General features: G+C 40.8%; 1 protein-coding gene across 1 annotated transcript in view; it reads left to right on the forward strand.

Moving 5' to 3' along the window:
• The window catches only part of ELL2 (elongation factor for RNA polymerase II 2), a 66,582-nt gene that overhangs the window by 4,692 nt on the left and 48,772 nt on the right, over positions 1 to 13,118 (forward strand). Inside the window, exon 2 of the mRNA XM_084802015.1 lies at positions 13,005 to 13,052. Within this exon, the coding sequence (XP_084658141.1) occupies positions 13,005 to 13,052 (48 nt within the window). The remainder of the gene's footprint in view (positions 1 to 13,004; positions 13,053 to 13,118) is intronic.

The following is a 13,118-nucleotide window of genomic DNA, read 5'->3' on the forward strand; positions in this document are numbered from 1 at the left end:
TTTGTCGGTAGCTCAGACATATCTCACTGAGTTACTAGAGCTGGCCTTGAATTCACTCAGTAGCTCAGGTATACCTCAGCCTTGTAACTCCCTTCCCTCAGCCTTTTATAAAAATGCTTGCTTAGCAAGCTTGCCTGTAATCCCAGCACTGAGGGAGGCAGGCGGAGCTCTGAGTTTCAGGCCAGCCTTGTCTTACAGAGTGAGTGAGTTCCAGGACAGCCAGGGCTACACAGAGAAACCCCGACAAAAAGCAAACAGACAAACAAAGAGCTTCAAAAGTAGTTGGCTCAAATATTATTAAGCTCAAATATTAACATAAAAGTCTAACAAGGGTGTGTTTGGGAGCATAGCTGTATATTTCCCATCCCTGAAGATCAGGTAGTAGCTGCCTTTGTGTAGGATTTACTCAGTTCTTTTGTCAGCTCTATTGGCTTGAAATCATTATTTTGTTTTTGATTAGTGTCATTTAGAAAAAAATGTTAGTTTGAATCTTTTTTACAAGCATACTTCTTAACTGAGAGTAAGAATAGCTCATTATCTGTACTTTAAGAATTATATATTATTTCTAATCAAAATATATGGTCTTAAATTAGCCTCCAATGATATTGTCCTTCATAGTAGCTTCAGGTAGTGTGTCACTTGATTTTTTTTTTCTTTAGTCCTTGCTTTAATAGATTACAGGATAGGCTTCCGTGCCTCAGCCTTTCTTCTAGATAAAAAAAAAAAAAAATTTTTTTTTAAAGCACTTGATTCACTGTGGTTTAAGACACAGAAAATCATCCTATACTTTCTTCTTCTTGCTCCCTAATAGTTATGTCTATTAGTTCTCAGCACTCTACTTTGTAAACCCAGATGTTCTTCCCCAGTTGCCGCTTCAGGATCTAGACTTGCTGCCACAGCGGTGCCAGTGTTCTCAGATGGGCTTAAGTAAAACCATGAAGCCTGTTGTAGATTCCAATTGTTTGGCTTCAGACATGTAGCTGGGTTGGTTTAGATGTTACCTACTTTTTTCTTAGACCCATTTTCAATCGGCACTTGATCATCACGTGTTTGTGGGTTTTTTTTTTTTTTTTTTAACTCAAGGAAAGATAACTTCGTGCCCCATTTCTTCTATACCACTTAAAACGTTTACCTGCATGCTCCGCTAGTTCTCCGTGCTCCTTCCTGAAGAAAAGTAGTAGCCAGATTGCCTCAGGAGATAGCCAGGAGCCTTGGCACTCAGATGGGGAGGAGAGAAAAGGAACATATGTGAAGGGTTGGAATGTGTTCAAGAAAAGAACTTAAAAGGAAAGGAGTATAGAATTCTTGGAGTGGCTTCCGGGGGACCCTGATCAAGGGGAGCCTCTAGCTTCAGCCTTTCTCCATTTGCTCCTCTCACACTCTGAGAAGGTCACAGAGGCTGTGCTGTAGGATTGTCAGGCAGCAAACCTCTAAAGCCAGACCATCATCCAGCCTCTTTGGGCCAAATGTATGTGCAATGTGTGAGAAGATCTGGTGTGATGGGCATTTCTGCTTTCACAGTTAAAGAGACAGGGGGCGGGGAGAAGACAGAGAGAGAGAGAGAGAGAGAAAGAGAGAGAGAGAGAGAGAGAGAGAGAGAGAGAGAGAGAGAGAGAGCGCGAACACCCCACATTTGACCCTCCTACATACCACATAGAACATTTTCTATGACCTAAGTAGAAATGTAGAAAAGCCGAGGGGAAGAGAATATAATAAATTGATGGCTGTGTTTCTACTGCCAAATTAAAGCAAAAAGACATAGCATAATTCAGGGTTACCAGGCAAAACTTCTTTCTCTTTGTTTTATTAATGCTTTTTCATCTTTTAAACAAATTTCCTTTCTTCTTTCCTCAATTTCTACCATCTGTAATTCCTGCTGTGGTATTAGGGTTCTTGTGAATAATTTTAAACTTCAGAAAGAGCTGGTTTAAGAGTTTTCTACTAGAGGCAAAGGCAGGCAGATCTCTGAGTTCGAGGTCAGCCTGGTCTACAGAGTGATTCCAGGGTAGCCAGGGCTACACACAGAGAAACCCAGTCTCAAAAACAACAACGAAGATTTCTACTAGTTTTTTGTCACACAGTCCAAACCTCTCTCAAATTGCTGTGGCCATGTAACAGAAGACATGAGAGGATGTTAATGTACTCGCTACTTAAAAACTCATGAGTCAGAGCAGCACCTTGCGCTGACCTCTGTTCTTCGGACGTTAGGCTAGTAGTTTCGTAGTAACTGTTTCATTAGACCAGCAGGGACTTCTTTGCTTCCCTGCATCTTTTGTGTTATTAGTTTAGAAACGAGCCTCAGGTTGGGCATGATGGCCCACGCCTTTAATCCCAGCACTTGGGAGGCAGAGGCAGGTGGATCGCTGTCAGTTCGAGGCCAGCCTGGTCTACAAAGTGAGTCCAGGACACCCAAGGTTACACAGAAAGACCCTGTCTCAAAAAAAAAAGAAAGAAAGAAAGAAAGAAAGAGGAAAAAAAAAAACCACAACAGAACAAAAAAAGATTGTAGAAGGTAAATAAGAAACAGTGTTAGAAAAGCCAGGGCAGATTCTGAGAATTGGCAGGAAAACCCTGTTCCTCTTAACCTGGAGTGAGGGAGATAGAAATACCTGGGTTTGAGAAACCAGCAGTTGATCACCCTGCCAAGGAGCTTGTGCTTTGTTCTTCATTGCTGTGGGGAGGCAGAGTGGAAGGGGAAGGCGCTTTGAACGGTGCTTTCATCGTGTTGGCTTGGTGTTCAGAATAACTGTCAGTCTGGATGTAAGAAGATGAGTTAGGATGGCGGGTCTGATGGTGGAGTTTCTGCTAGGCCACCATTGCCATTTATTAGAGATGAACACTGGACCTTAAGATTTTGGAGGAGAGGATCAAGACGGAATTTGTTGGCGTTGATCCTAGTCAGGGTACCCTTAAAAGGGTGGGAGGCAGAGACAGTTGGAGCATGAGACGGAGGCGGGAACTAAAGCAATAAGTACCATTTCTGGTGAAAATTCATTTCATCTTTTGCTTGGTAATCAAAATATTTCTGGGTAATTAGATGTTTTGTGTTTAGAAATAAAAACGAGAAGCCAGGCCTGGTTGGCACACGCCTGTAGTCCTAGCACTGGGGAGGCAGAGGCAGAGGCAGGCGATCCCTGTGAGTACAAGGGCAGCCTGGGGTAGAAAGTGAGTCTAGGACAGCCAGGACTATAGAAACTAGAGACCTTGTCTGGGGGGGCGGGGGGTGGAGAGGAGAGAGAGAGACAGGAATTAGAGGCCATTATCTCAAAGAGAGAAAAAAATACAGGTGAGAATCTGAGGCAGATAGGCTTGCTCATATGCCACGTCTGTTCCTCCATAGGATGGAAATAGTAGTCTTAAAGAAAGCTAGAAATAGCTTTTACATTTTTGTTTGTATTTTCATAGACTTCCCTTATTCAATAACCTCTATAAATTACCTTTAATATGGCCATCACAGAACAAAGATAATATGAAAATCTAATTAGACTTTAGCATGAACTTGTGGTTTCTGTCATTAATGTTTACTGAAACTAAGTAATTCTGCATAACATGCCTGGATTGACATTTTAAGTGTCGAAACATCCTAGCTCCTGAAGGCCCTGAGTAGGCCAGCATTACTTCTTTCAGATCACCCCTCGCTGTTTTGCTGAGTTGCTTTGGTTTTGGCTCTGGGAGTAAGAATTCAGCACTTACCTGCTGTTGCCTTTAACAGAAGTGTGAGTACGTGTGTCTGTTCCTTAAATTGCTTGTCTCTGAGAGTTAAACACTGTAATGAACTGATTCAGTGTTTGTTGATTAATGGAGTTAACCTCCACACTTGAGGACTATCACTCAACAGCAAGCTTGTGGAAGGGTAACACCAGGATTGAACTTTAAAAAAAAAAAAAAAAATATATATATATATATATATATATATATATATATATATATATACATATATATATATATATATATATATATATATATATAAGATTAGTTTAGAGCAGTGATTCTTAACTTTCCTAATTCTGGGACCTTTAATACAATTCCTTGTGTTGTGGTAACCCCCCCCCACAACCATAAATTTGTTTTTGTTGCTACTTTATAATTGTGATTTTTTTCTGCTGTTATGAATCATAATGTAAATATATATCTTTTCTGATAATTTTAGGTGATCCCCAAAGAGGTCATGACCCACAGGTTGAGAACCACTGGCCTAGAGACTTTAATATGCTAACTGTTAGTGTATCTTTAAATTTTTTATTATATATGTCATTTAATGTATGCTTGCCTATGTGTTTATGTGTGGATATGAGAGTGACACAACACACGTGTGGAGATTAGGGGACATGTGTTGTAAGTCGGGTTTTTCTTTCCACTATAGGGGAATGGGGATCAAATCTAGGCGTGGTGGCAAGCACATTTACCCAATAGGCCATGCCACTACCCTGTGTGTGTCTTTAGGGTAACATTATCTTTGCTTCTGGTTCCGTGTTAGAAATCATGCTCCCTCAGGGGACTAAGAAAAGAACTCATACCATAAAAACTCAGTCGGATGGTTTTCTTCCTATAATGAAAGGCTGAGATAGGAACCACACACATCTGTGTTAAAGAGGAAACACCGAAGAGGAGAAGGTGTATTTTGAAGCGAGGTGGTGTCTTCAGCCGTCACCTGCTGAGCCTACCGTCTTTACCACACCTCTGAAACTGTACCTATTTCCAAACATCTCTATCCCTGTGGTCCCACAATCAAGGCCGTCTGGGAAGATAGGCACTTCATCCCACTGACTGTATCTCTGTATTAAAACAGTCAGTTGCAGGAATTCCTCCATCTTTGCTCTGCAGACCATTCTCTGTTTAGATTGTGCCTGCATGTTGGTGTAGGTTCCCACTCTCCCGTCTATTCACTCTCTGGGTCAGTTTATCTAGTTCTGAGGATTTAAGTGCATACTATGAATCTATATACTGATGAATTGCAAATGTTTATCTCGAGATCACACATTTTCCAGGTGGGTGTGGTAGCTTTAGCCTATAATCCCAGCACACAGAAGGGAGGCACGAGGATGAGATGGATTTGACTCTGAGCAAGTTCCTTATCTCAAAACTAACAACAAACATAACAGCATCTCTGCATGAGTCTAATGCCAGCCTGGTCTACATAGGGGGTTCCAGGCCTGCCAGGGCTACCTTGTGAGAATCTGTCTTTAAAAAAAAAAAGAAAGAAAGAAAGAAGGGAGGGAGGGAGGGAGAGAGAGAGAAAGGAAAGAAAGAAAGAAAAACAAGCCAGCCCTCTTCCACTTTAGATACTTACTTTTAGCAGATGACCTGTTTATCAGCATTTCACAGGCACCTCAAACTTGTATCAAATATAACTCCTGTGTTCTTTGACCATTTGTATATTTGCATAATTAGCTTTGGTGGCTTTCACCATCCACTCCCCCCCTTTCAACATCTTCCCTCTCTGACTTTCTTTCACTTCTTGATCTGACGGCATCCGACTGAGCCCCATTTCAGTTCATGACCACATTTCCCAGTTGTCTAAAACCTAATTCCTAGTCCTTGATGTGTCTCTTCTCGGCACACTTGATCTACCATCAAGTCTTGTCAGTCTTAAAATATCTAGAATCTGACCCCAGCCGTTTCACCATTCCAGTCGCAGCCCTATCTTGGCTCTCCAGGACCACTTCCCTGAGCTAGCTAGCAGCTGACTTCCGGGTTTCCATGATTTTCCCCATAGGCTGTTAGACCCAGCCCCCAGAGTGGTCTTTTAAAACATTCAATATGGTCACACACTTTGCCAGTGTCATCTCCCGTAATGGCCCCCTTTGTGACTTAGCTGCTACAGATCTTTTCATAACCTTGGGAACAAGGTTTTGTTTGCCTTTTTTTTTCACAAGTTATATTTAGCATTAAGCTTATGATGCAATTATAATGCCCACATGAGGTTCCTGAGGGGAAATGGTGGGATACTTCAAGAATTGTTGGTTAGAGGGCTGGATCACAGTCCAGCTGGTTTTCCACTTCAGACTCTTGTCTTCCGTATTCACTTAAGAGCTGTTGGAAATCCTAAGATTTAGGGCAATGTTTGTCTTTCTTTCTTTCTTTCTTTCTTTCTTTCTTTCTTTTTAAATTTGCCTTGCATTAAATAAGTACAGCTTCTTCAGAATTCTTATTTCAAAACAAGGACTGTATTGCATAAATTTGGGTGTTTTGTGGGTTTTCTTCCTGTTTGGTTTTTATTTGTTTGTTTTGGTCTTCTTCTGCTTTGGTTATTTATTTTCTTTGCTTTAATAGCTAAAAAGAAATTACCACTTAAAATGCTATTTAATCTTGGTTTTCCCAAATCTGTAAAAAAGAGGATTCTCTCTCACCTGAGATTAGATTGACTCACTAGCAAAATAGTAGATTGGTTTTATGATGTGTAGTAACTTTCTGGCATTGTGTGGCCTTGTGAGGCAAAGAAGGGTGTTTGAGACTTTCTTATTCAGTTACCAAGAAACCCAAGCTTTGCTTCTATCTGACCCTGCAGGTCATGTCAGAAACCCAGGTTACACAGAAAAGCCAATGCCATTTAGTATAATTACTCAGTGAACTTTCTAGTTCTAATATGGCTCTGATGTATTTTTGAGTACTTGGAAATATGTGGATATATATGTCTTTGGTCATAGAGTATAGATATTGTTATAGAAAAGTTTGAAATAGTAAACACCAAGAGTGATCCAACTTATGAGTGTTTTAATGTTGTCTATGTCTATACCAGAGTTTCTTACACTTTTTCCACTCAAGGCCCCTTTTTATCCAAAAAGAAAAAAAAAAAAAAAAAAAAAAAAAAACCAAAACCTTTTTATATGTCTATAGGATATAAGTATGAAAATAGGCATACAAAGCAAACATTGATGATCAATTATAAAGAAATCTACTTTTTATTTTAAGACAGTTCTTTTGTATATATATAATTTTACCGTTTACTAAAACAAAACCAACTTTGCTTATTAATGTAATGATTGGATATGCTTCTTTTACACAGAGAACAGAGAATTAAATCTTGGCTGAATCTTTGATACTGTAGGATGTAGATACCTTCAAAGTTTTTCAGAGTCAGTCAGTAGTTTTATTTCAAAATTGTCAGCACTAAAAGCACAAAATGGCCATTTTAGAAATTGTTAGAAATCCTATCCTAATCCCAAGTTGAGTCATTGCTGTTTGTAACTAAACATTTACATTTCATTTAGAGCAGAAAATTATTTTTTCCTATAATATATGCAATAAAAGCACTACATTTCCCAATACCCAGCAGTTTTGAATATGAGCTGAGGTGTTTCAAATGGTGTCCATTGACACTGTGTGAAGTGACGGCATCCATAGTGTATATAAGTTTCTCTATCGTGGATTCAGAACTGAAGCTGCCTTGCAGTCACGTGCTCTAACACAATCTGAGTTTGATTTTCATAATTGAAAATATCATTGCACGTTCAGAAACCTTTTGCTGTTGCAGATCTTTGTGCCCTGTCTCCATATTCAGTTACACAACCCTGTCTATACGAGAGATCATGACGTAGGCTTTAAGAAGCTAGGATCTATCTCTGTTCTGTACATAAAAGTCTTTTTGTAAGATGTGTACAGAGTTAGCCGAAGGGGTAAGATTATTGAAACTACTAAGAAGTTTAAAGAATCTTTTTGATAAAACACATCTAAAGAAATTTTCTTGCTTAGTTCAGCCACTTTGGAAATCTATCTGGAGCTATCTCAGGAAACTGGGAATAAGGCATCCTCAAGACCCAGCTATTCCACTCCTTGGAATATACCCAGAAGATGCTCCAGCACACAACAAGGACATATGCTCCACCATGTTCATAGCGGCCTTATTCATAATAGCCAGAACATGGAAACAGCCTAAGTGTCCCTCAGTAGAAGAGTGGATAAAGAAACTGTGGTACATTTACACTATGGAATACTACTCAGCTATCAAAAACAAGGAATTCCCAAAATTTGTGGACAAATGGATTGAACTAGAAATGATCATAATGAGTGAGTTAACCCAGAAGCAGAAAGAGTCAAATGGTATATACTCACTTATATCTGGACACTAGCCCAAGGGGCATGTCCCATGAAAGTCTTCACTTACCAGGAAAGTGGGTCAGAGGGGAGGACATCCTATTGTGTCTTTAAGTGAGAGAAGCATGGGAGAATGGGGAAATAGAAGGATCCAGAGGGTCCTAGAAACCTACAAGAAGAACATTAAGACGGGCAGATCTGGGCCCAGGTGTCCAGCGCAAACTATGCACCAGCCAAGGACAATACGTGCAGTAAACTTTGAACCCGTACCCAGATCTAGCCAATGGATAGGACACTCTTCACAGTTGAGTGGAGAGTGGGGACTGACTTTCACATGAACTCTGGTGCCCCATATTTGACCACGTCCCCTGGATGGGGAAGCCTGGTGGCACTCAGAGGAAAGATAGCAGGTTACCAAGAAGAGACTTGATACCCTATGAGCATATACAGGGGGAAGAAGTCCCCCTTAGTCACAGTCATAGAGGAGAGGAGTAGGGGGAAAGTGGGAGGGAGGGAAGAATGGGAGGATACAGGGATGGGATAACTATTGAGATGTAATATGAATAAATTAATAAAATATTAAAAAAAGAAAATTTTCTTGCTGTTCCCAATCTTGTGCTTCTTGGCTGGGTGTAGACATCATATCTCTTTCTTCCTTATTGCTCAAATGATGTTCAATTAAACCCTAGAGCAGTGGTTCTTAACCTGTGGGTCGTGACCCTTTTGGCAAACTTCTATGTTCAGAAATATTTATGCTTCTATTCATAACAGAAGCAAAAGTACAGTTACAAAGTAGCAACAAAGATAATTTTATAGTTGGTGGTCACCAGAACATGAGGAAGTTAAAGGGCTGCAGCATTGAGAAGGTTGAGAACCACTGCCCTAGAGTTACTTGATTTTTCAAAAGAGCCATGTGCTGCAAATGTTTAATTAAAGCTAAACAGCAAAGACTGAAGCACCATCAATACCTTATCCCTAAATGGGAATGTATTTACTGAATTAGCATTATTGTAAAGCATGCTGAATCATTTTAGGCCACCTAGAGTTATCTTTTAAAATTGACTTGTTTTTTAAATCTTATTTTAAATATACAATGATTTGAGCATTACTACTTTTCATGTGTCTATATGTGTACATGTTCCCCCCTACACACTTTCTCGTGCAGGCATGTAAGAGTATCAGAGTTTAACATCAGATGTCTTCTTTAGTCACTTTCTACTTTATTGTATTTATTTATTTTGAAACAGAGGTGCTCTCTGAACCTGGACTGGTAGTTGCAGTTAATCAAGCTAGCCAGTATGGCCCTAGGATCACCTGTCTCCACCCCCAGTGCTAGGGTTACAGACATGCATGAGCATGCCTGGCTTTTTGTGGGTGTAGGGCATCTTAATCCATGCCCTCATGTGTGCACAGTAAGCACTTTACTCATTGAGCCATCTCATGCCCAGCCCTGAACATCACTCTTTTGACAGTAACTAGGCAAACAAACAAACAAAAAACCACAACCAAACAACAACAGCCACCAAAAAATAAACAAACAAAAAAACCACAAGCAAGCAAACAGAACCCACTTGGACAAAAATGAGTTAGCTTAGTTTGGTATTGTCATGTTGATATGTATGTGTTTATAAAATTCACCTTGCTGTGACAGTGGAGGAGAACCACTCAGGCTGTGGGACATGCTGAGAGTCCAGTCTGACAGGGCTGGCCAGCTCGTAGAAAGCTTAGAGGTTAGAGAGGAAGGCCTTTATTTGGTTGCCCAGTGATAAATACCTGAAGTAGGCCGTGAACCTCCAAAGGAGACTAAAAGCTTAATTTGTGGGAGTCTACTGCATACTGACTCTAGTGGATGACTGCTGGCCCCCTTTTTCTCTGGTAACTGATACTCAGACTATCAACGCACCTGCTCATTGTGCCTTGGGAGTGTCTGTGGGTTCACCATCTCCTGTTGGCTTCAAATGCAAATCACACTAATCCAGAATCTTCTAAAGCCCCTGGAGCTGTTTTCAAGCCACTTTCCCAGCCTTCCCCTACCTACCTGCCCTAATTCATTTCTCTTCCTATATTTTAAATGCTGCCTGCCTTGAGGAGAGAGAGAGAGAGAGAGAGAGAGAGAGAGAGAGAGAGAGAGAGAGAGAGAGAGAGACAGACAGACACACAGACACACAGACACACAGACACACAGACACACAGACACACAGACACACAGACACACAGACACACAGACACACAGACACACAGAGAAAGAGACAGAGAGACAGAGGGGGGGAGAGAAGGAAGTAAGGAAGAAAGAAAGAAAGGAGAAAAACTTTCAACAGCTTTCTTTTTTTTTTCAGATCATTGTCTTTATTCAGAAAATTATAAGAGCCTTTAATTATTTAGCACATTGAAGACAAAGTTTAAGGATCATCAGTGAGAGATTGCAAGGAGGTTGGGTTAAGGTTATTTAACAGGGTGATAAACTCTTTGAGCAGAGATCTTGAAATCTCAGGTTTAAAGTGTCTTACCTACTGTGGCAGGCAAAAACTAAAAACAAAGACAGATGTCAAGGCCAGGAGAGCTTGGGCAGGAATCGATGGCTCTACTTTCTGTCCTTCATTTTGTTTCTGTATAAAAACTTCTGTACTGCTGACATACCCACTGCCCATAGAATGATCATTGTTTTTTTCCTAAAGAAACTTTTTCCCTTGAGCATGTTTTCGTTTGGCTGGGGTTTTTTGTTTTCTAATCAGCTACTCAAGATCTATCTTTCCCATAGTCCCTTTGGCTTTTCTGGTGTTTGTTTTAAGTTGCATTCTAAACTTCCTTGGAATTCTTACTTTGTTTCCTGGTAAACTTAACCTAGTGCTCGATCATTCTCGGGTTTTTCCCTCCTAAAATGTGACCCCGAGCATAAAGGACTAGGCCCCCGTGCTCTCCTATCTCCCACAGCAGATGTGTGGAGGACACGGCGGTATAAGGAAAGTTGCAGGATGAAAGAATCTAAGTCCTGTGTGTCACCAGCGTCGTTATTAATGGAACACAAGGACTAGCGATGGAGGAGGGAACGGCAAGTATGTCACCTCTAAGTCTTCTGCATTCGGAATGCTTTGATTCTCACGGAAAGTGATTGACTAACCAAATGTGCTGCAGGAAAATGAGAAGAAGCCATAAGCTAACTCTGAGGTTGTGAGCCTCGGGGACCCGAGAAGCCATTGCTAGAAAGAGGAGAGTTGCCAGGCTGAGGGGGAGTCATGTTAGTGCTTGCTGGCCAGTGAACGCTTGTGTCGCTGGGTTTCTAGTAAGGACTGTCCTGTAGGCAGTAGTAAGGAGCCATTTGCAGAAAGACAGCCAAGGAGCGGAGAAGAGATCCAGTTGTCACCCTACAAGTGTAGCAGGCCTCCAGGGTGGGGCTGAGGTAGGATGAGGAAAGGGCAGGTACTAGCTTTTGAAACAAGGGCTGGTGTCTCTTAGCACAAGGAAGAGGTAGCATGCAGTGGGAAAGTCAGCAGCTTGAAAACCGTGTGCCTTTAAGTGGCACAGGAGGGTCGACGGGCTTGGTGGAGAAGCTCACTGCCAGTGGGAGCGGGAGTCCAGGGGTCGCTCTGAGCAGCCTCCAAGCAAAAGTCCAGAGAGTCAAGGAGGCAGGACTGATGGAAATGCTGAGAAGCTACTGTGGAGGGCCACGCTAGTCCCACATGAAGAGGGGTTCCACAGGCTCTGCACACAGGGTTTACCTCAGGAAGAGTAAGGTTAGCCATGGAAGATAGTTTAGGGTAAGATTTCCCCCTTGAAAGAAAAGTAATCCACACCTTTTTTTCCCCATAGAAGCCTATGGATTAGAACGTGCCGCCATTGACTTTTCCCCCAAATCAACCATTACCTTTTCATCTTGCCTTTTTAAAGAACCTGACTTTTTCTACATCAAGACTTGAATGTCACCAGGAAGCATTTTGATTCTGTCCCTACGTCTGAAGTTAAATATTACCTTATAGTGGTAGAACTATACAGTGTCTAGTGTAATGTTTCCCTGGGACGTTATCCATTTTTCTAAATAGTAATACCACTTTATTTTAGATCCTGATATTCCAATAATTGCCAAAAAGAAATTTTCCTTCTTCCCCCTTTACTCTGTTATAAGCCTGATTGATAAGCTCAGATCTGCAAAGGTGTGTGGGTAGGTGCTGTGCCAAAGGGAAGGGCACATAGAGGTTTCTCTCCTTATTTCAGGCACAAACGAGGCAGACACCAATTCTCATTTCCGTTCACTGGGTTTAAATATAAGGGAATGAAAAGTGCTTTTAAAACTGATGTGTTCCTATTAAGTACTATTCACATCCAATTTCCCCACAATTCTGTGAACAATTCAGAATGCCTTCTCTTGGAACATAGAGTAGCGACTGGGAACCCCTGGAAATGGTGGCTAAGATTTCCTCCAAATGCACAGCTCTGTGATAAAATGGTGCAGTTACTTCCCACTTACCCCAAAAAGCCACAGCAGATCTCAAGAAATTATACTGTCCTAATAAGGATTCTGTGAGTGAATTGGCACATCTTTCGACTCTTAAGTAAAAGTGAGTCTTTGGCAAAATTGGGTGGGGTGGAGAACTGCAGTTGGTTGGTTCCTGGACTTTTAATTTTTACCTTTGTGGTGCCGTGTTGAATTTTTTTTTTCAAGGTTCCTCCAATTATCCCTTCTCTTCCTCGCATTCGTATTAAAAATAGGAAACTTGGAATTTTTTATGAATTAGTGTATTTTTTCCTCTTGTAAATCATGTCTGTCAATTTGCAGTCATGATTGCCTTACTGCCAAAATGTACTTTTTGTTTGTATTAGCATAGAAATGTGAACAGCTGTGACATGCAGATGTCACCATTTAATAAAAAAGGTTTTCATACTGTGAGACAGAAAACACATACATTTGAGGTTTAATTATTTAGTTCCGTGTCATAGTAACGAAAGTTTACCTGTTTTTCTTTTCTTTTTTATAGAATTTAATTCCTTTTCAACCTTCAATTCAGTTCCAAGGACTCCAAGGGGTGAGTAATATCAATTTAAGATTAAAATCTAATTGTCTAAAATAACAAAAAGCTTTAAAATTTTGC

This window comes from Acomys minous (genome assembly GCF_964271855.1).
Source record: "Acomys minous genome assembly, chromosome: 11".
Taxonomy (NCBI): Eukaryota; Metazoa; Chordata; class Mammalia; order Rodentia; family Muridae; genus Acomys; species Acomys minous.